This window comes from Ammospiza caudacuta, chromosome 5, assembly GCF_027887145.1.
Source record: "Ammospiza caudacuta isolate bAmmCau1 chromosome 5, bAmmCau1.pri, whole genome shotgun sequence".
NCBI classification, from domain to species: Eukaryota; Metazoa; Chordata; class Aves; order Passeriformes; family Passerellidae; genus Ammospiza; species Ammospiza caudacuta.
Window position 1 is genome coordinate 34,101,054 of NC_080597.1, and position 24,336 is coordinate 34,125,389.

Sequence of the window (24,336 nt, forward strand, 5' to 3'; positions counted from 1 at the left end):
TCCAGCACTCCTAGGAATTTGCTCTTTCTAACTTAACTCCTGAGAGAAGGGGTTGCTACACTCATTGTAGCATTGGGTCATTGTTTACCCCATGGTGATTGTGCTGTGTTCTGGTCTCTGTGCTGCAAGGGTCAACGAAGTGCTTACCTCCTCACAACCTTGGAGAAAGGTTGTGAGGTTTCATCCTAACCTCAGATCCAGCCTGCTGCCCCTCACTGAGGCAGTGGTACCCTGTGGGCTTTCAGCACAGAGCCAGAGGGAAGCATAGCAACCCCTCCTCCAACACACCCAAATGTGGAGACTGGAGAGACTCAAAAAGGACAGATTTGTCCCTAGACCATAAAAAAAGCTCAGGGAATTATGCAGGAGAGCAGCTTATGTGTATTTGTGAGTCTGTACTAAGAATGTGTATAACTGTAATCCTGTAAGTGGTCATATTTATTTCAGCAGGGTGACTGACATGTCCGTGCAAAAGGTTGGAAATTATTGAGATCTCTTCTCCTCAAACCTTAGGAAAACAACCTAATGCATCAAGAGACCTCTATCTGGTATTATAAAGGAGGTTCAGACTTACTGTGAGGTTTGATCTCTGGTCATCTGAAATAATCACACTGTCCACCACATTAAAATTTCTACCAGTTGTGGTAATTTTGCGACCACCACTGCAAAAACCAAAGCAAAACAAAACACAAACAAACGTGGTGAGAAAGGGAGGTTAATATTATCTCTCTTCCCACAGACATATCCTGCATTAAGGTTTCAGCTGTGACTAAACTACTCAAGTGCATTTTGCTTTGGTAGCAGACAATATAATAAAGTCAAACTACAGAACAAGATAATTTGAGCTATACAGTGTACTTCCACTCCTTCCTCATAATATCATGGTAAATACTTTTGCTACCCCAAAACCACAGGACTTGATTGCACACACATGCATACTCCTTTTCAGGGACTCTTCACCTTTTTTTTCTATTGATGCAGCCAAGGAACCCAACCATGATTTAATATTCTGTTTCGAAGAAAGAGCGTTGTGGTGTTTCACTGCCCCAGCACAGCCCTGCCTGTGCTCAATTCTTGCTTCTTCAGGACAAACTCACTGTGCCAGGCTCCTCACAGGAAACATTCTCGGTGGTGTTCAGACCATCTGTCTCATCACACAATGCTGCTTGTGTCTGAGGGCTGTGGCTCGCAGTCTCTGCTCTACAGAGTTGGAGTGGCTTAAGGTATTATTAATATCCAGCTGCCTGAGCTGCCTCTCACCTGGAGATGAGGGCATGCATCCTGGCTGCTTTGCTGCAGCTGCCAGCCCAATCCATTCCCTCAAATCCTCACTTGACAAGATATCAGATTCAGAACATGAGAACAGGTAAAAACTGTGAAAGCAGAGGGACAGGTGAAAGCTGTGCCAGAGAATATCTTTAAAACCACTGTAAGTCTTTCACCAGGTCTGTGAGTTTTCTGCAGAACACAGCAAAGGCTGAAAAGGGCTCTCTTGGCTTTAGGGAATCATATTGTAAAGCAAGTCTGTGTACATCAGTGCAATGATGATTATTTTCACTTCACTTCCAATCCACTGATACTTTATACTGTTTCACAGATGAAGGCTATATTAGCATCAAGAAATCAAATTAATTGGAGTTAAAATTTCTGCTATCCATGTTTTGGGTTTAGGTTTAGTAGGAATAGATTACTTTTGACTTCTGTAAAGGAGACCTGAGGTAGGCAGAAGTCTACAGAATCCATCTTGCAGCTACTATGACCCTATCTCTTAAATCACTTCCCAAGGGATAAATTTATCCAACACAAAGCTTACAGCAGTCTTCCAAGCTTGCTTCAGCTGCAGTCTGGCCAAGGAAGAAGGCTCATATTGGCTCAGTGCAATTACATTTGAATAAATACATAAAAAGTACAGGAAGACAAACTTACCTGATCCAGGAGGTATTTGGTGTAATTCTAGAACATGACGGCAGAGAAACATAATGCAGGGTCATTGGTGGTGAACATTTTTTCCCATTAGCCTGGATACATATACTTTTGGCCTCTTTACGTGTTGGTGGGAGAGCAAATGTCATTTGTGTATCATTTAGCACATTTCTGACTTTAATGCTGAAGAAGAAAGAAAACAAACACTGAAACACAAGATGCCACTTATTGGTGTTACTAGATGAAGCCTATAGCCTACAGCAGGAGACAAGGAGAAAAGAGAACTGAATCTCTGTCTGAGCTGCCAGATGGAAGTGGAAAGAGAGAGCAGGGAGTTGAAGAGACAAAGTAGGGCATCTTTTGAATGAAGTTGCTATGTGACAATAATCACACAAAACAGTATAGATAATCAACCCTGGGATAAGGCTACGTAATGTGTGATTTTGCTGTTTACTGTGTACTTCTCTGTGCTAACAGCATGCTCCACGAGCTAGTCAAGAATGACAATCTTCATTTTCCTTTTCTTTCTTCTTTTTTTCTCTTTTCTCCCATTTTTTCACTCCTTCCTCTTTCTCTCTACTTCCTGTCTTACCCTCTTTCTCTCCTTTTTTCTCAGTGGTTCCCTGAAAATTCATGGTTGAAGCAAAAATTGAACACTACCTTTTCAAGTGCTAGCTATGTAAAATGGGCTTCCTAATCACAGGCAACCATTGCAGCTGCACCTGAAAATAACTGATTCAGAATAAGACTGCCTAATTATCTAGGGGCTTACACAGTGTGATCATCAACAGAGAAAAATAGGAGCTGTTGTACAAGAGATTTCATTCCCTGGCATGGTGTCTGTGCTTTACAAGCAGAATCCTAGAATATATGAGGAATATTTTGAAGCAGAGGAGATTCAAACAAAAACTGAAGCTTTCCTGTGACCTGGCTTCTTGCTGCTTGCTAGAAGGCATAGAGAGCCACAGATACGAAACTGTCCCACTGCCACTGAGAGAACTGACAACCCGCCCATCCTTTGTGTTGTACTCAAACACCAAATTCATTTTCAGCCCTTGGTAATTTAAAGTGAAAGTTTGACTAAAGGAGTGCAGAGCATCCTCTGCTCTGCTGAGGAGAGTTATATGACAACTGTTCACACAACCATATTGCTAGAGCAAAATGGATCCAATTTTCACCATGCAAAGTAAATAGTGTTATTTTTCAGTTTAACTCACACGTCTGGTTTACAGCCAGTGATTCCAGTCAGTATCAGTTTTATGCCTGATGCACGTGTAAAGTTTTCTCCTTTGACTGTTATTTCACTTTTGCCTAATGTAGAAATCCACAAAGGTTCAATGGATTGAATGCTGATATGCTATTAGGAAAGAAAGCAAAACAAGATCTGGTTATGAAAAGGCTGGGCACATAAGCAACAGCTGTATAAACAACCAGCACTCAGGAACACAGATTTCATGGCGCTGGGATACATTTGTATTAATAATTTTAAATCCTGTTTAACTTAATCCTGGGAAGTACTGTCAATCACAACTTCATTACAAAGCAACTATTTTCACCAACATATTTTATATTTCAATTTATCTCATAAGAAAGTTGCCTAAAGAAATCACTGTCTGACATGCTGGAAGGTAGGTAGCATAAAAACCCAGCTTGAAATGATATATTTCATGTGACCCCTGAAGAACTAAAAAAAAAAGGCAAGACAAAACCCATGGTGCTGTCACTATGAGAGATCAGATGAACAAATGAAGGCATCTTTTATGACCTGAAAAGGGGAAGCAGGGTGAAATCCTCGAATGAAAATTTAAGAAAGCAACCCAGAATTAGCTTTAGTAGAAAGTCTTTTCAAAGTCATACACAGAATTAAAGGTAGAAAACAACTGCAGGGGAGTCTTTTGGTACCTTATTTTTAGGCTAAGAAGTCCTCCAGCATTTAGAAACAACTCTAGTTTGCTGTGACGTTGTCACAGTCTTGCAGAAACTGTGCTCTTCTTTGTCTATCTTTACTTATTCTAACTTACTAACACTACTGAGCAAGAAGAGATATTTTTTCCCTACTGTATTCTCTTGATACTTTTGACAGCATCTCATGTTTAATCAGTTTTGCTGCTTCCCCAGTTTTACAATCACACAGACAGCTTCCTCTCTGTCTATCTTTCAGTCAACAAACTGAAACATTCAAAAAAACAGGAAAATATGCATGTGAAACCACAAACTGTTTGGGACCTGCTCTGGCAAACCATTTTTAGCTTAACTTTAGACTGCCTGTACTACTAGTTTAATTTGAGTTTTTAGAGCATTGTGATTATCCTGATTTTTGCTGTGCACCCCTGGACACATTCACTGGGAAGTTCAGTCTTCCTGATCCTGTTAAGGGTGCTGGTGCACAGCCTCTAGGAAAGTCCATCCTACAGGTTTTTCTCACCATTAATAATTTCATGTACCCAAAGCAGCACTAAGACTTTGGGCTGGTAGCCTGAGGGACCATTGGGGTCACAACACTTTGACCATTTCAAAAAGGTCCCTGCACATTGTCCCCACACGCTGCCACGGTTCACTGAATGCCAGAGCACCCCAGAGCAAATGAGGCATCTGTCAGCACTGACTGAAAGCTGCAGCTTGTGCCTTAGGAAAAGGCCAGAGAGTGCAAAGGCTGGGGCCAGAGGTCCTGTAAAAGGGCCTCCAAGATGACCTCTTGTGTGGATAATAGAGGAAGGCAAAGGAAATTCCTCACAAACAGCCTGAGGGGGAAAATTCACTCCCATGATGACCTGGAAATCAGTTTAATCCTTGGGACAGGACAAGTGAAGCAGAAATCTAAGATATTAAAGCCAACAAACCACTGTTTCTTTACCTGCATCTTTCTGCTTGTGTCCAACCTCCAGTGCACCAAGGACAGTCAATATCCTCACACAAATTCAGAAGCCAAATAGCACAGAAAGGAGGAAAACACTGTTTTGGGTTCTCACTGGTAACCATCAGGGATCCCTGAAGCACCAGAATACCACAGCATCACACAAACACATGGAGATCCCCAGACTGCATCAGGGCTGTGAACCTGGTGGGGGAAATGCCAGCCTCCCATTGCTCAGGGGTGCAGCGTTTCACTGTGGTGCCTCAGGGCTCCCACTGCTCTCTTTGCCAGGCACCACACACCACAGAGTGCTTCAGATGACCCGCCTTGCTTCTTTTCTTACACACAAAGAAATCACGGGAAGTATTGTTCGCGGAAAGTTTCGGTCCCCTGTGCAATCACCCCTTCCCTGAGGCTGCGCACACAGAGCCCCTCACAGCACCCTGCCTTGGCCTCCTGGAGTCAGTGCAGCCACAGCACCGAGGCAAGGTGACCTCAGCTACTCAACAGTCCACCTCCCACCCAACCTGACTGCCATAATCTGCAACACTTGCCTCAGCAGCAAAGGAACCCAATGATTTCCTCACTGAAAACAGGAAGGACCCAGGGCCCTCCCTGGGCTCTGCAGTGCTCATTTCCCCAGCGCCAGACAGCCCCTGACCTTCCAGCTGCCACATGGCAGGGGGAGCAATGCCCAGGGGCAAGAGGGGCCACAGCAGAGAGGCAGAAGGATATTTATAAAAATCACTAGTTGTGAGGCATGTGATTAAAGTGTAAACATGCAAAGAGACATGCAGACAGCATGCACCAGGTCCTCAGGTAATGTAAATCAGCACAGCCCTGTCAGCTTCAATAGAGTTCCATTTCTGAGCTGCAGCCTCCTCCCCCCTTGCCTGGACAGCCCAACACTTCCCCGGGGCTGTGTGAACTGTGGCAGCCATGTCCTCAGAGGTGAGCTAAGCATGGCTGCAGGTGTCACAGAGTACCTGGCAGCAGCCCAGGTTGGGCAGGGTCTGCCACCCTGGGGAGCCCCTCCCTGGCACAGCCCCTCCTGCATGGCTGACACGCAGCCCCGAAGAGCTGGATGGGGGAACTGGTCCAGACAAACAACAACCTGCTGAAAGATAACACTTATTTCCAGCCAAAGCAGCTCCCTAGCCAAGGGTACTCAATCCAACCACTCCAGCTGCTGCTCTGGCAGGGGAGGGGGAAGGTGCATGCATAGAAACCAGCAGCTGGAGTCAGGAGGAGGGCTGGGGCTGGCACTGAAAAAAAGTATATTAATCTAAATGCTCAGCTGGGGCTGTGGGAAAACACAAATCCTCTTTCTCCACTCTCCAGTATGTTCTCCTTAAAGCACAAGCAGTCAAAGGAGAACAGGATTTCAAATGCAATTTCAAGCTCTCTGAATGGATCAATCACTTCTAAATAAACATCTGCCTTTGCACTGCCTCTGGTGCTTTCACTGCCTTGTCCATCACTGTCTTTCCAAGATAAGGCATGTGGAAGAAAGCCATCTCCTAGGCAATTCCAACTATTTACCAATGTCAAATTAATGCACTTGGAAGCAGAGCAAAGAAGAATTTCCTCTGTTTCACCAGCCATAATGCTTTAAATGCAGATCAAACCCAGAATATTAATGCTTAGAAGCACAAGTATTACAATCCCACGTGTCTCTGTGAAAAACAAGATGTATTTTGTGATTTTGTTTAAGAAACATCAGCTGAGCAGCTGAATTTAAGAGGTAATCCCTGTCTTAGAGGTAAAAGTCTGGGTAGTTCTAATGAAACACTTAGAGCTAAGTCACTATTTATAACAACTGTGCATCACTCACAGAAAAGCAGAAATCAAAAAGTGTAGGCAGCAAATCTCTACGTACTTACTCATCAGTCAGCTTTCTCTCCACTACTCATTTCTTTTTTAACACCTGTCATAAGCAACCACTGATAAAAAGATCACTCAGTTTGGAGAGAAAATAAAAAGATTTTGGTTCCATAAAGAATGAAGGGATAACCTTGTGGTTAAAGGGCTGACATAGGATCAGAAGGTTAAAGGGCTGGCCTATGAGACAAATCATTTAGACTGTATGCACACATACAATCTATATGAATTCTGTAGAGAATTTAGTAACCAGATTCAGCAGGTACTTTGGCAGCACTAGTGACACTTCCTCCTTCCCAGTGATCCAGCTTGTGTGGATCCATCTCCAGTTTTGTCTACAGCCTGGAAACAAGGAAAATTTTTCTCAAAGTGTGAACTAGAGATTTACTAACACCCATGGATTTCAGTTCCTGGACTCATCCTCTAGCCACTTCTCTGTTATGCAGAAACTGGGTGGCACATCCTCCCCTTCCTTCTGCTCCCCTGGCAGCTATGTTTCAGGGGAAGCTGTGATCTGGCTGCATAAAATGAGGAAGAGGTTTGAGACTCTGAAGCCTAGTTTCCCAGAGTTGGCTGTGACAGCACAACTCAAACATGCTTTTAAGTCTAGGTAAGATATTAAGCCTGAAATATTCTGCTTTTTTTTGTTGTTGTTGTTGTTGTTGTTGTTGGTCAGCTCACATGTTCCAGCCCTCAGCGTGCTGGCTCCTGTGGAGTGACTAAATACAGCATACAGGGACTTTGGCATTTAAAGCAATGCTGTAAACACTGCATCTAGAGGTAGGCACATGACAATTGCAGTGTTCACTGTCTCAATGTTTGCATCTGAAACACAAATTTTTGCTGGTACCTTTTAACACCAATAGAGCACTAAGAAGAAATAGCATCAATCCAAATTCTGCATTACCCTCCTTTGCAAATGACTTCCTCCTCATCCATTTCTCTATTTTTTCTGCAAAGTCCTCTGATTTTAAATAAATTTCTCCCCCAATCCAGAGAGCCTTAATAATGTTGATCTTAAAATGCTAACTGACCTCTGTTTTCTGCACAGCAGTGATCCCCTTGGAAACAGCTGCACTGCAATCATCCTGGAAAAAAATAAGCATTTCACCATGTCAGGATAGAAAAGAGACAGATTGCTGCTCAGATAAAAAAATACAAGGAAAAGGCATCACAGGGGATTCCAGTTTTCCCCAACAAACTTCACCTGGCAGGTGGTGACAGGAGAGACACGTATCCATTCACAGCTGGCACACTCACCCTTGTGTATACACCGTGAGCAGCTGGTAACACAGAAACAGAGTTTTTGTAAGATACAGGAACTCAATCTAGATTCAGTCATGAATGTCAAATTTAAAGTGACAGAAAAGAGCATAAACCCAAGGGAACAACCAAACAAACATGTAATGAGATGAATAAAAGTCCGTTTACCCTCCAAGCCCATTGTTCTGCTGTACTTATTCTGAGAAGAAATTTAGTATGAAATACAATCTGTATTGAGATGCTGAGAGTCATTAATTTCAAAAAAGGCAGGAAGCAGAGGAAACACTTTGGGTTACATTTTACTGTGATTTACTCCAGTACATTGAGTGGCCAGGTAGTATTTTTTAACCATAAAAGGGCAGAAAACCATCACTGATTTTTTTTCAGCTTGTCTGAACCTCTGTTCCATGTGTAGTGCTAGAATGTTTGTTATAGCTTTCATCTACCAAAAAATATTCCTGCTCTGAGACTAGTTAGTCTCTATTTTGCTTTGCAATGCTTCTATCAATATGGAAGAGAGCCAAGAGCAGCACAGTCCCTCTCCAAACACGCTGAGAAATGCTCTGATTTAGAGAAAGACAGCTCCTTCCCCATGTTCCTCCAGGGACAGGGAAGTGATGTGCCACTTCCCAAAAAGCAAGAGTTTTATCTCATCCTATGAATGAGCCTTTTTGCATAGGGGAGGAGCATTCTGAATGGGAACACTGTAGTTGCCTACAGCATATGTTAGCCAGATCTTTCTAAATATTAACAACCACCTATCATAAAGTGTTAGGCCACGTACTGGGCATGAATGCTTCCTCTGCCAGCTCTCAACAGTGAGTCTGAAAAATAATGTGTATAGAAGAATAGGTATTCATTATTCCTATTAGCAGATTACATGTTACTTTCTAGTTTAATTATATTCATGTTACCTATAGAGCATATTTAAATTGCATCTGGGTCTAATTTAAAACAGCTTCACAAAGTGATTTTAAAGAATCTCTTGACTTCTCTAATCTAGGCCTTACACTGAGTACCAGGGGCCCACCTTTCATGCAAGGACAAAAAGAATTTTAATCTTATTGTGACATCCTTTATTATCTCTTCAGGCACTTGTCATAAATCCAGTCATTGTAATGACTCTCCTACAGTTAGGTCCCATTAAATAAGGGAGTCATCAGAAGAAGCAGCTTTTTAAGGGAAAAAAAAAAAGAGAAGGAGGAGGAAGTGGGCCAAGAAAACAGATCTGACTATCTTTAGTGCCATGTAACTCCTTGATAAATACAAAAAAAAAAAAAAAAAAGAAAAAATAATGATGAATGACTTTAGTCACTTCCCCCCCCCCCCCCCCCCACAACAACCCCACAATGAACTTTAACAAGAATCAGGCTCTTACTTTTTCAACTGAAATGTTTGTGTGATATTCCAAGAGCTTGAGGACAGTGATGCTTCAAGAACTAGACAATCTGGAAAAATGCACATGTTAGGTATATGATGGATATTAGAAGAAATAACAGTTCAAAAATAATTTGAGTTGAAAACTCAAAGTAGCTGTTATATACTTGGTATGCACCTTCTCTCATACATTCACTCACGCTTCTGACTGATAAAAATAACCAGATGTTGTCCTTCCACAGAACTCTTCAGCTGAGTTATGCCAATGCTTTATACACATGTATTAATTAAGATTGATACCACCATTGCATGACAAATAAAAGTAATGTTATTGTCAGGATATAGATAAGGAAATGCTACTGTGAAACAGGGATATAAAATCATCTCTCAAAAAGCACAGAGTGATATATACTGTGGTATAACCAGACCCTGAATTTGTCTTCTAACACAGCAGACTGTTCTAATGCAAGAGACCCCACCATACCATACTTCTCTCTCTTTCTGTCTCACAGACTTGGTTTCAGAGTCTCCTTTTGTAATCTATGCAGTAGCAATTTTCATCCTATTTAAATCTTTTATGATTGCATGAGTCAATTTGCCATTATTTCAGCCAGCAATTACTATACCAACAATTCACTGGCAGCTGTGGTATGAAAGAGTATCTTCCCTTATGAGCAGAATACCACATCCAACAGTAGAACTGGATATATACCACTTAAGCCATGGTCTCTTTCATCTGTGTGCCTGCAGATGTGTAGTCTGTGAAATGAATGGCTGCCTGGGATCAAATGAAACCCATGTTTGCAGACTTTTCTGACTTCTCTATGCTAGAAAGTAGCTAGCTTTTTAATCCAGAAAAGTTACACAGATTTTAAGTATATCTATCCTGCAAAGACAGAGAAAACCTAACCTTTATGACAGGCTGTCTTGTTCAGATGAAAGCCAGCTTTGGCTACATCTGTGTTGCTCATGTAGGTGTCTCCTCCCTCCACATGGCAGCATGGCACTTGGGTGCTCACTGCAAACTCATCTGAACTGCTTGTTAGAAACAGCCCTTGGGACCACTCATATGTTCAAACTCCTTCCTAAATGGATAGCAGACTCTGACTTTAACAGCATTTTTATGCTTAAAGATGTGGATGAGTACAGACAGACATTTTGAAATCCTTCATCAAGCACCTGTTTGCATCTCCAGAAATCTAGTTATCAGCAAAAATCTGACGTGCTGATACACAATTGCCTAAATCACTTGCCTAAATCAATATATGAGAAAGGTCTCAGGCCATGAGCTACAGAAAGAGTAAAATACTCCTAGTATTTCACTAGAAGTAGTAAGTAAAAGTAAGGAATTTATCTCCTACTGGCAGAGCTTGTTTTTACTTTTAAACTTGTATAAATACTTTAAAAACAACACTGTCAAATATGCTTTTCTGATTCTGTCTGTGTTGAAATTAATGGAACCTATTATTTTCTGTATGGTCTGCACTGACCTTATAAAATACATCAGACTGCACTGAGTAGCAGGCATTTTCAAAATGTTTTTTCCAGGAAATGATACCTAAAGGTGTTTTGCAAGTGCATCCTCTTGTGAAACTGAGGTCACTTTACAGGAGATACCACAAATAAACAATGTTACTTCACACTTGAATTATCCACTAAGAGATCTCAGCTCACAGGAGCACGTGAGTAGCAGTAAATACTGGCAGGCACAAGCTAACCTCACAGCCTTCTGGTTAACACTGCCAAAGGGCTCATTTTTGGCACAAAGCACAGGCAAGGTGAGCTGGCTTCCATAACAACTGTTCTCTGAAAACCTGCTAATGGAATTAAGAGAAAGCTTTAGTCTGTGAAGCTATATACTCCAAAATTACAAGATAACATGGCTTTTGGGACTGGGCTAATAAAGGACATTTCCCTCTTAAAAATCCACTAATAGTATTTACTAAAGAAGGCTTAATGGATTAAAATACTCATGGATATCACTCCAGCTGGCACTTTCTAGTGACAGTCTTTTCTTCTCAATTCCCAACGCTGGACAGGAACTTAACACAACACTTCTGTGACGCTGGAGGAGTTTTTCCCATGCAGCCTACTCGGATCCAGATATTCCAAAGAACCTTCTTCAGGGGCAAGGGTCCCTGAGAGAGAGAGCTCTTTGTAGCACTGAGCTCTTCAAAACAACAGGTCCTTGAAAGTATCTGGTAAATTTCATTCCTCTTCCTGCACCAAGGTTTTTATAAGAGAATCAGATTCATGCACAGTATTCCATGTCCTTTGGGCTATATTATTGAGGGAGAGATAAAGGCAAGGAATGTGTCTCTTTTCTGTTTCTTCTTCAAGTCACTTAAAAACATGTGGGAATCCTTGTGTTTGCTATGTGTTCCTTAGTTTATATTAAAACTCTTGCATTCTAACATAAGCAGCTTTAAGAAGTTATAAGGCCAATCTCTGTTAAAAAAGCTTTGTGCTTCTATACAGACTCTTGAAGAAATGCAAGGAGGATGTTGCCCTACCATTAGTCAAATAAGACTCCACTGTGAAGGATTTTTATCTGATCCTTGAGATCAAAGCCTAAAGAACAGCTCAAAGGTCTAGACATTCGGTAATTCACCACCTCATTCTAAAACTTGTAGCTGCCCATTAGATACACAAACCAGATCACAAGCATCACACATCCAATACAAATTGCTCAGGTATCTAACTCTGAGAACCACTGGTGAACAAAGCAGTGTCAGAATTACTGCAATGTGATTCAGCCAATAATTCAGAAGAATGAACGAAATCAAGTCAAAAGGATGTACCCACCAAATTGCCCCTGAACCATCTATTTTTCTGCTAATCTTCCACATTGCACAATCACTTTCTCACAGTGTCTAAGGTAGGTTGAAACAGTTAATTAAGTGTTAAGATTATTTATTGTACAGATATTCATAATTAGATTCTCCTCTTATTTATGCCAGTACAGTTTCTTGCAAAAACAAATTCAGTTTGCAGATTAGAGAAGAGTTAAGATGGGTTAATTTGTCAAGGCAAAGCACTAGACCAACACTGCTTCCATTGCTCCAGCCAGCTTGACTGTCATTGCAGTTATCTTAAGTTTCCTTAGACAGTTATTAATGGCACCATGTAAATAAATATTCTAATGCTAAGGCACTGCACTGCCGCAGGGTCAACTGAAGAAGCTGCTTCCAGACACAGGGCAATGTCTGCTATTACTTCCACAGAGGACTCTATATTAACAAAACTTTAATCACCAAGAACACTGTGATTATACTCACATCACTCAACAAAATATGAATTATTTTGCTTCAGTGACATTTAATAAAAAGCATTACATACTTTCACACTCATTAGGCCTGTATTTATACAGTAGTCCCCAGTATTAAAGGACAGTGAATAAGCATTAAATACATTTAATAGTAAAACATACCGTTGTCAGTTATCATTGGAGTGGTTAGATTGCAGAAACAGGATGAATTTTTCAGCACTACGTTTTCATAAAATATTTCAACGCTTGTTACAATTTTTATCATACAGAAAGTAAGGATTTTGCTTACATTTGCAGTCACAACAACCTATAAAACAATAAAAACACAATGGGCTTTTTGTTATATTTGCTAAGTCATCACCTTGTCTCTACAGAGAAAGATGAACTATGAAATGCACAAAACGAAAATTTTTGTGGTGAAAGCAAACAATTCACTAGGTAAGGTCTCAAAGGAGAGTGACTCTTCCAACTGAAGAAGCAATACAGAAAGAGTTCTGAAAGTAACAGCACTGCTTACTTTCAGAAATAAAATGGATCTGTATGGTATGTTAGCAAGCAATTTTAAATAATTTTGGAGTTTAAAACTAGAATATTGCTGTGTTATATGCTGTTATATTCCTTTAAAAAATATTTAAGAATCTTCACAGAGAGAGATCGTTTGTATCCATAACCAAAGAGCACTTAATTATGAAACAGAACTTATATTGTAATGAGTTATCCTTTGTTTCTGGCTGCGAGTGCTTTACAAATATGATTACATTAGTGTATTCAATCAGGAAATCAGAAACAATAGCGTGCAGATTAGGTGGCCAGTCACAATAGTTGATAATCAAATATTCAAGGCTGCATGTGCTGAGAACAGATACAGAGTAAAGACTAATATTGAGCACTTAAGAATTTCTGTTAGCATATGTGTCCCAGTGAATGTTTTCTAACTTGTTACAAAGCTCAGAACTTCCATACTGCACTTGATATACAGTTACTGGAAATATTAAAATAGTTGATACAGTGATACAATTGGAAACATTTCCAACAATGTTAGCATAGTAAATATTTGAAATTTTGACTCAGCATCATGAAGTGTAGCTTAAAGATATGTTTCATAGGAGAGGAGGAGAACCATTGAGCTTACTGAGATTTCCAAGATATTTGCCAATTGTTGGGGTAAGAGGAACTAATGTATGGAACATGGTGACAAAAGAAGACAAGCTGCAATAAGCAACAAAATCATATATTTTAAGTCACAATAAACAAACACACATAAAACTGGGTGTACATACCTGATATTTGGCAGGGAAACTTAGCAGGATTTTCAGATCTTTATCAGGTGCATGTGAAATGTTATACCAACCATTTATGCTGTTTGAATGTGTACAATTTTCTTTTAATGTGCACCTAAAAGTATACATAAAATTATACTAGCCTCCTTATTGTGCCTTTGACTTCAGACACTGTACTTCAACTTATTTAAAGTTATTGATTTTTTACAGGAACACTATTGATTTTTTACAGAAATATGGCTATAACTGCAAAAAGCTTCAGGAAAACAATCAGTAAAATCTTCTGCTTATCAAAATTAATTACGCTGCATTGATATATGCTCGAAGGTTTTCATTAAGTCAATGGGACTCAAGCAAACATGAGATGCTTGGCCAGTAACAGTGGAACTGGTAGCCCGGGATGGAATTCATTGTTGCCAACTTGACTGTTCCATTGTACAGCTCTAGATCTGCTCCCCTCGCTGCCCCCCAGCCCCCTCCACACTCTGTGGGGAGAAATACGTTCTTTAGGGTACAATTCACATACCCTGCTAGACATTCATACCAAAATGAAATGAACCACACTATAGAAGCTGCTTGCTGTCTCCAGAGGGTATAAGAAGGAATGGGAATGAAGCTCAAATGTAAAGCTCGACTATGACATGCATAGTTGATGAGATGCATCCTCTTCCCTAATCTCCTTTGTCACCCACTGATTTGAATGGTAATCCTTCCCTTTTTTGTCAGTGCACTGGGATAAAAACACCAGATTTGAAAAGGTTCAAAATAGATTTCTCTGTCTTCAAGTACAAAATACATTTCAGAATTAGGATAGCCCAAAGTAAATACAATTGTTAGAGATGCCAAATCATAGAAAATACACTGTGCAACAAAAAATGAAGAAAGAATGAGGAAACACTGGGATACATAAGTACTGCAAAGACTACATATATTAAAAACATGTTATAAGAAAAAGACAACATAGGCATACAAATTAGATGGACAATCAAGTTTGAAAGGTGAATCCTTAAAATGCTGTCTACTGTCAACAGCTAATGAACAATTCATAGATTAACTCCAAGTAATTTCATACAGTTAGCAATTAAAGACAAGTAAGTGCTAACTGAATATATCTTAAGATTTTAATACTAAGATTGAATATTTATAAATAAATGTAACATTTAATAGTTTTAGTTCTATTTCTCTACCAAATGTAGAAGCATATATATATAGCTTCAATCCTATGAACAGTGATATCTGCCTGGCATGAAACATTCCTTGGCTACAAACTGGAAATGAGTTCAGACTTGCAAAGTATGGGCCTTTTTCATTAGGAGCTCACTGTAAAAACATATTTCACAAACAATGTGTTTTCCCTTCAAAATGAACAACATATTCAACAAAAATATCCACCACATTCCGAAATGACCAAAATAGCCTCACAAATCTTAGGAACCATAAAGTCATCTTCTCTGCAGATCAAGATGTTGGCAATTGGAATGCAGTAAAGCACAAGGTCACTTCCTTTGTGGTCTAACTCAGGAAACTGAGTTCCTGCTGGACAAGAACCTGGTGAGGTTTTGCATCTAAATACATTCAGATCATAATGATATTGTAATAAATTGGGACTATATATGCCTGACGTATTTCAAACTGTCTGAGCTAGGGTGAATTTCAGTCTCATTTATATCTCTCTTCACCCTACTGAGATCACAAAGGCTCATTAGCACTACAGTTTTAGAGCCACAGAAGACAGAATCTGTCATCAACAGATGTGCATAAACCACATTCTTAGAAACATACAGGCAGGTAATTCACACTGGCAACAAGGAAAGACAAAAGAAAGATATTCTACAGTTTCTGACAGGGTGAGGATTATAATGGTAAAGATTCAAGGCAACACACTCCTAGTATTTGGCGCTAAATAAGTGTATGCATTTCAGTGATGCTAATATTGAAATATTTAAAAACTGTTTATCAAACTGAATATTTGCAACTGTCCCAGGAAGAAGCTACTTGCTTTCTTAAGACTGCCTGAGGAACACAAGCAGTGAAGCTGTTTCCCTCACTGGCAATGAAGAATCTGAGAGTTTAATAGCAAAACCAGTAATGCCTCCCAGGACCCAGGGTCATGCTTGTCTTTTGTTGCTTTAAGAGCTGACCTTTAACACTCTAACAGTGTGCTGTGCAGAACAGTCATTTTCATAGGAATCAGTCACATCTGATGCCCCTCAGCATAAATTCTCAAAATTGCCCTGCAAAGGCTAAGAGCAAAATAATTACACTCACCTAAAGATGAAATTATTCTGTAGTACCCCTATTTTTAAAAAAATTATATTACTTGCAAGTGAATGAATATAGCAGATAAATATTAGTTGTGAACCACAGGAGTCTGATAATTAACATACAGACTCAGGCAACTAAGTCTGGCTTTCTTGGAAAGGTGAACTGCACCTTATACAAGTATGAAGGTATAAGGTATGAAACCTTTGGATCAGATTTCAGACGTGCCTAGATATGTGTACAGAGAAAAGCAGAGTCAATTTTTTTTTTTAATATTCCACAGCAAACTAGTCCTTTATAATACTAAAGATTTCTCTACACAATTGGAACTGAGTTCCTCTTATTCCACTGTGATAACACAATATGTATGCATACTGGTTAATTTGTACTTACTTAAGTCTCTGCTTCACTAATCTTTGTTAACTACAGATCCTAACATGCCTTCTCTGTCCTGCCAAAGCATACTGACTTCCTCATGGAATGACAACATTCTTTCAGAGAAAGTTGAGGCTTCCTTCTTTCTTGAATGTACCAAACCCTGAATGAAGTCTACTGATGTCCCACACATTGACTACATGCAAAAGTAACTCTGGTCATGGTAGATAATACATTGTGTTGTTTCCATGTGGAAAATGCATGTAAAACATCAATATCTTGTATTTGAATTGTATTTCAGCATAATTCAGGCCAATCTGATTAATCTACAAAAACTCTAGAGACATTAGGAGAAATCACACAATACTGTGACTAACTGGTTTGAGTGATTGCAAGTGAAAAGGAGAATTCATATATGTCCCTATGGAAGGAAGAGTAAAAATAGGAACAGTGGAAACATTTTGTTTCATTTTGTTTTCACCTGCAATGAGATGCACACATTTTTTCACTAAAGGACTGGATTTTAATTCACACTGTCCTTAAAATGAAAAAAGAGCATTGCTAGTAAATTTTACATAAAATCGGAGTGTGTATTTTATTTTACAGAAAACTTATTTCCCTGTAAAAGTAGAAAACATCATTGACCTCAAAATTATTAAGGACTACATTGCTTTAGTGGACACATATGGATCTGGACTAAAATATTGGCTAAAAATTTCTTCCTCTTTACCTAAAATTTCACCCAGAGGTGTCTCTTCACAAAGCCAAATATTTAATGACATTAAGTACTTAACAGTAAAAAATTATGTGGGTGTTGAACAAGACTCGTATGATAGTAATTAATTTTTTCTCCAAAAGAGTAAATTATTTCTGTTTCAATCAAACGGAAACTTTTCGTGATTCCCCACATAAGCAGGGGATTTACTGAGTAATAAGAGTTATTCACAACCTCTTTATAAGGCAATTAAAAGCGTGAAAAGCTTAGCACTGTAACATACACAGCCTCTATCAAGGGAGCAAAAGAGAGTTTGAAGAAAACGCATTACAGAACAAATACCTACTCTCTTCCAATAACTACCTTTGCAAACACAAAGTAGCAGATCTTCAGCAAAATCATGCTAACACCAATTGTGTAACAAACCAAAATGAGCAGTATTAACCTTCTAGAAGAGGCTACTAGTGGAATTCCTCAAAAATTCATCTTTATAGGCACTTTAATTTAAGATTTTAATCACTGGCAAATTGGCATAGAAGAAGGTTTACACTGTTGACATCTGCTGATGATACAGAGTTGGGAACATTAACATGCAAAGGAAGGTAAGAATATCACACAGGAAAACTTGGATAACCTTGGAATGGAATGACATTTCAAAGCATAAAGTACAAGAACATGTACCTACAGCAATAAAAATCTCACAACCCATATGTGTTATAGACTGGAAACTCATCAGTTGGAAAGACAACAAGGAAAGAGAAGGACCTGGGGGCATTATTTGATCATGGATGATTGTGGCCCATCAATGTGATGCTGTCATGAAAAAGACGTTTGTGATCCCAGAACACACTAAGGTGCATCCTGGACAACTGATTAAACAACATTAAGCAAGGCACAGCTGAAATCTCTTCTGGAACACTTTGAGAGTCCTGGCCATCCTTATCTTAAAAGGATGCATGAATTTCTTGGAAGGATTACTGGAGTGGAGGTAAGAAAGGAGTGTCTCAAGTGAGAGGAGCTTAATGAAGTTCAATGCTTCAGCACATCAAAATGAAAAGAGAGAGGCAGAGAGAGACTGCTTGCACAAAAACATTGAAGAGGTGAGTGTGAGGGAGTGGGGGAGGAACTTATTTAGGCAAAGGTGATGTGAACACCAGAACAAATAACTATAACCTGTCCATAAACATACACATGACGAAAATGAGCAGACATATTTTTGTCAGCAAAAAATGAGACTGCCAGGAAGCTGCACAACCAGGGCAGGAAGGACAAAAAGCCAATTTAAATTTAGGATGGTCCTTTGCAAGTTTTTAGTTTTACATGATGTAGTTGCTTGCAATTGCTAAGACTAGGCCTGACAACCCAGGAATTTCTCCAGTCCAGGCCCCAGATGTAAAATAGATTTCAAATTTGCTTCAAAGTTAGTGTCAAAATTAATGATTCAAATGTGGGAACAAAGTACTTAGAAAGAAATTCTCCTTTGGCCTAAACCAAAATCAATGGTTCCAAAAAAATGAACTACTAATATGGAAGACAACTAAGCACTCTTCTTTTTCTCACATACAAAATGCTCCCAACTATTAAGATGTTTCAAGCACAAGTATACAATTTTCTCTCTCAATCTGAAAAACAAAAATATCTCTTCTAAAAGCAGACATATATCTTCTTATTATTACAAATATATCAAAATATCTCCTATTATTATTCTTAGCCCAACATATATTTTATGGATAGATCTCAAAAATCTGAGCGTTACACAGCCTTTCACAAGTTCCCTTTCACATGACAAGAAAGTGTCTCACATTTATGGCTATGACTGATTCCACAAAAAATCAGTAGATACAATTTTGATGTTGAATAGCCCCGAGTCAGTCAAAATGTACACTGACTAGTAATGCTCTGCTTTTATATGACAGTCTAAAATACTAAAAGATACCTTTGATTGAAAGAACACCACCCACAGTAGGGGTCCTTTGCAGATAAGCATTCTTGCTCAGAAGCAAATCTACCGCAATTTGCAACTGGTATTCTTCTCACCTGAAACCAAAGAATGCAATAACACATTGAATTAATACAGCCTCCATAAACAGGAAGCTTGAAGGTTACCATTAAAAATCTGACAGCAACCAAGCACAATCCCTCTGGGGAAGTCTCCTTATGGATTCCCCTCTGCCAGAAGACCTTTGGATAGAAATATGCAGCCTATTTTGCACACACTGTATTTTGCCATCAGATAATGAAACACCTCTGACAATAACAATTTGGTTCTACTACTCAAAGGCCAGCATGGGCAGATTAATGCAAGAAAGACTGATCAGCATAGTGAAGTATAGATCATAAGAGAAAGGAGGTATATTTTACAAATAATGCTCTGCTTAGCAGAACACCATTCTCCTCTCCTCCGAATGGAGATATTTAAATGATTGATGAAGGTGCATCCAAAAATGCATGCGCATAACAAAATGCATCTGTGTTTGCATCACCATGTCAGGTTACTGCATGTGCACACTAGAACAAACGCATGCAACTGCTTAGCATGCATGAAAATGCCATTTCAGTAAGTAAATGTAGATAATTGTGGCTATATTGTATGTATCTATACTTGTACATTCAGCTTCAATATCCTAGCCAGCCATTTTCAGAAAAGGAAAGGAAAAAGAAAAAGAGAAAGCTGATTACAAATACTGAATACAGATACAAATAAAGTGATTAATAACAATGTGAATTAATGATCTTAGTAAGAAAAACTAATTCAAACAATATTTTACAAATTTGCAAGAATGAGAAATTCCTGTATTTTGTCAACAGAAACAAGGATACACTGTTTCCTGCAAAATTATATTTACTGTTTTTTCCATCCACATATTATAAAATTCAATTTATCTTGAAAAGTGTGTGAGACAATCAATTCAGAATCCAGTCATAATCTTAGATTACTACCAAGTTAAAGAAGGCAATGTAGAAGCCTTACTTCACTCCAAGAGAAAATAATCAGAGAAAAAAAATCAGAGACGTTTTTATTCCTAAAAGCTGTTGTTTCTCTATAACAACTTGGTCTTCTATCAAAGCTAAGGAAAATTCAAGTCTTACTTTGAATATCTATGTATCCTTTTGACTGAGACTTTGATTCTTTCTATATTTGTGATAGATGTTTTATATCAGTCAGGGGTTCTCCTTACCCCTGCTCTATAACAGCAGGCTAAACACTATGCTCACTGCCAGAAAAGTGATCTTATTTCAAGTGACGGTAATTAAGTGCTGGGTGAAATCCTGTTCAGCTAAGATGGAGAGCGAGCCCTTAAGCTTCCAATGCCATCTTTCCCACTGCTGGCCAGACAAAGGGATTTTCTGATTGCTGCTCTACTAGTAGCCCTGCTGCAAGATGTGCTGCAACAACTGTACTGGCTCCTGGGAGATGCTCACTGCTCCACGTGCAGCTGCACCACGTTTGCTCACGTGCAGCAGCTCTCAGCCTCTGCTGAGCTCCCTGGCCTCACTATGCGCACATTGCTCACTTCTCTTTGCCCTTTTGTTTTCTTCTTCTGAAGTCTATGCCTAACTGAAGACAATGGGAATTTTATCACTGATTACAGCATCATCACTGATTTCATCAGAACTAAGGCTTCAAAGCCATCTCTCAAATGAAGAGATTTCTTCACTTTAGAAAATCCTTAATTGACTGGCAAACCCTGACCTACCAACATAGGGATTGTTTTGTCTCCAAAGAGTGTACAAGTTTTTTGCTATCTCTAAGCTTGGCTCTGCATGATCTGCATTTTCCTGCCTCCAGGAAAAACAGAAACAAACACTCTCTTGGCAGAATGGCATAAAATAACCATGGAATTAAGGGTATTGCTGCATCATAGCAACACTGGGCAGCACCATGACAGCAGAAGCTCTTCCAAGCTCTGCAGGAGTGCAGTCCAAACATAGGCAACATAAGCAGATATTAGATGGAAAGTTGGTAACTGCAGTTTGCATATGAAAAGTCTAACTCTGACACAAACTGATGTTTCACTTCTAAAGCGGTAGAAATCCTTAAAGCAGTAGATTATATGCATTTATTATTTTATTAAATGCTGTACTTACCTTATTGGCAGAGGACAGATAGATGTAGTTATTATTCACTGGATCAAGTCGTAGTTTGGGGAAAATGGAAGTTTCTTCCTCAATTTCATATAAAACCTCTGGGCAATTAGATTTCATCTCCTCATTAAGAATAGCCTAAAACATGTGTAATTGAATTATTCCCATGTTCTTTTATTGATCAGTCAATATCTTAAACAAAAGCCTAATTTCAGTTACATCAAAGCTTCTGAGATGAATTATTGTCATGATTCAATTCACTTACTGCACTGGTTCTCACACTGGAGAAGGATGAAGGAAAAGACCACAAGAACAGAATTTCAACAAAATCCATGCCAGACACATTTAGCACTGAATTTGGCACTGATTTAGCATATGAAACATGCCTTCCACCAAACCTGTTACTGACTGATTTGGAAACTGAATGTGGAAGAAATGCCTACATCCCAAAATAACAACCCTTTACTCCTATCAATGGAGAAGAAAGTATTAGCGTTCAGAAAACAAACTAACATTCAGACACCCATAAAGTACAAAGGAATTTACACAAATTTCTGTGTGGCTTCTCTAAGTATACACCTGTGATGATATTTCTTTTTCTTACCTTCCCCAACTTTACTATTTTCTACCACCCTTTGCACAGAATTCAAGGGAACCAGAGACTCCAGAAACTTTATTTTGTAAGTCAATAAGCACACCAACTTTGGTTTTCCATGACTAAAAAAGGGAAATGTGTTCACTGTCTCCACTGTGTTAAGGAGACGTGGAAGACTTCAATTTCATCTTTCATTATCAAAAGCAAAATGAAATCAAATGGACAAAGCTTTTCAATATCTCTACTATATTCCTCCCCAAATGTCTGCTTAATAAAGGCAAAGAATGAGAGTCATCCTTCGCAGTGTAGGCAGGAAATGCACATTTTCACAAAACTCAGAAAAAAATAAAGCACAAAAGACATTTGACTGGATGGTTGAAATGTTTGATAATGAGGTAAGACGACTTCCACTTTCAAGCAATGGATTTAAGTTTGTGTTGGTCAACTATGCAGAAGCTAAGGCAAAATGAATCTTGACTCTTCTCTCTAATGGACAGCTTTTCACATCACACAGGCAAACAAACAAACAAAACACCCTTCCAAAATCTAACAATATTTCTACTGGAAATGTCAAAGCAAGGATTAAAAAAAATCAAAACAAGGCAGAATAACTGAGAACTCCACAGTCTGTAAATTAATACTGTGGGCACCAGAGTTTTAATGAAATGTTTACTTGAATTTTAGTGGGCTACCTTATTGGAATTAAATATCAATACAGCCGGATGGAACGTGCCTGGGCTCGTCTGGCCTTGCTGCTTGACCAGAGGCAGCAGCTGTGGTGGTTCCACCTCAGAGACACCTTTGGCTGGCTGGATGCTGCAGCTGGCACTTGGGACAAGTCCAGGCATGCAGGAGCTCAGGTTTACCTCTGGCAGAGGAGCTTTAAGGTGAGGTGAAGGAAAGGAGTCGGGTTCTGCTGGAGGGTTTCGATCCAGAGCTTTATTCCTGGCCCACAGGCCTCTGAATGCAGCAACAGCTCCCACAGAACCACAAACCGCGTGGTTGCCGTGTCCTTTAACCCCGGGGAGAGGGGAGGGAAGGGGCAGGGACCCCACCGACCAGGTAAGGGGGGAGAGGAGACAAATGGCACCTGGATGGCCCAATGTCCCCAGGGCTGAGAGGCATCTTCTGAACTCTGCCAATCATACGACGGCCTTGCTGGAATGCCAAGACAGACAGACAGCACTAAGCAGGGGGCAAGGGAGGGGAAGGGAGAGGGTATTGGCACCTGGGGAAAGAACCAGGATACTGATACAGGCTATTACACAGCAACACTACCTAATTGCGTTTGAAAGTTATCTTGCTCTCCAAATGACCATACAGCAGTAATTTCACAAACAAAACCAGAGATTCAGGGGATCATATTTGTTTATAATATACTAAATTAATGAGGAAATATTTACCCACTTGAACACAACAGCAGCTGGTGGAGAAGGGAAGAACTGCCACACCCAGCTTACCTTCAGTAACTGTCCATCATCTGTTCCCAAAAAGAGAACTATATGATTCAAAACAACTGTGCCATAAACAGCTACCAGTCCAGAGTGAATCAAGGTAGGTAATTTCTTGATTGATTGTGCCTCCTGAGAATCAGATAGAAGAAAAACATATTAAAAAATCTTTCACCTATACTCCAAAACTTTGAGGAAAAGAAGAATCCTTGGAAAGATTCTCAAAGAACCAACTTTAGACATCACTTTGAGTAACATTCCAATTCTGATACAGTTTCAGAGCAACACACTATTGGAAATTACACATGAAACTAGTTTTTCATATGTGACGACTGGTCATATCTGTAACAAATATTATATCTGCTGCTGCTAAACCACTGACTTCAGTGGGATACAGACTCAGCGTAGCAGCAGTAAGTTACTTTGCAATAGGATTTCTCCTTTTTGGGACATTAAGTTCTGGGTTTATTCTGAATTTCCAGTTCTTCTCAATAAAGCCATGCTTTGCCATCACCTGAAGGCTAGATACACTCAGCAACCACTTTCAAAGGCATGCAAATATTCTGGAGAAAGGAGACACTTCAAACAAACAGTGTCTGTGTGTATAAAAATGCAAACCTTCATCTTCCATGACACTAGAGGAAGTAGAGACTTGTGTATTACATAAACATGAAAATGAGATAAAGCAATATAAAGTTTGTGTCATGGAGAACATAAATGTAGCTGTATGAGCATTAAAATCAACGTTACCCTCAATTCTCCATCCCACCTGGAGGAAATTAAGTGGCAAATGCATGCAAGCAGCTCATGAAAAAAACACAATGCAGGAAATCCCTGTATCTTGTGGAATGAAAAACCAAACCAAAAAACTTTGATTGCAGATGATCAACTGTTGAAAGGAAATCTACATGTGTGAGAATAGGGGGAGTCCCTAGAACTCCCCCTGTGTCCCCTTAGCAAGTGCTAACTCGGTTTTGAAGTCCTCCAAGTCAATCTCTGCGGCAGA

At 39.5% G+C, this 24,336-nt stretch overlaps 1 protein-coding gene across 1 annotated transcript in view; it reads right to left on the reverse strand.

The window, feature by feature from the left end:
- The window catches only part of PLXNC1 (plexin C1), a 69,310-nt gene that overhangs the window by 34,854 nt on the left and 10,120 nt on the right, over positions 1-24,336 (reverse strand). The window contains exons 2-12 of the mRNA XM_058804923.1: positions 23,340-23,462; positions 21,288-21,422; positions 19,135-19,235; positions 13,847-13,961; positions 12,729-12,873; positions 9,300-9,369; positions 7,866-7,941; positions 7,693-7,746; positions 3,141-3,280; positions 1,927-2,106; positions 575-662 (exon numbers count right to left, since the gene is read on the reverse strand). Of these exons, the coding sequence (XP_058660906.1) occupies positions 575-662; positions 1,927-2,106; positions 3,141-3,280; positions 7,693-7,746; positions 7,866-7,941; positions 9,300-9,369; positions 12,729-12,873; positions 13,847-13,961; positions 19,135-19,235; positions 21,288-21,422; positions 23,340-23,462 (1,227 nt within the window). The remainder of the gene's footprint in view (positions 1-574; positions 663-1,926; positions 2,107-3,140; positions 3,281-7,692; positions 7,747-7,865; positions 7,942-9,299; positions 9,370-12,728; positions 12,874-13,846; positions 13,962-19,134; positions 19,236-21,287; positions 21,423-23,339; positions 23,463-24,336) is intronic.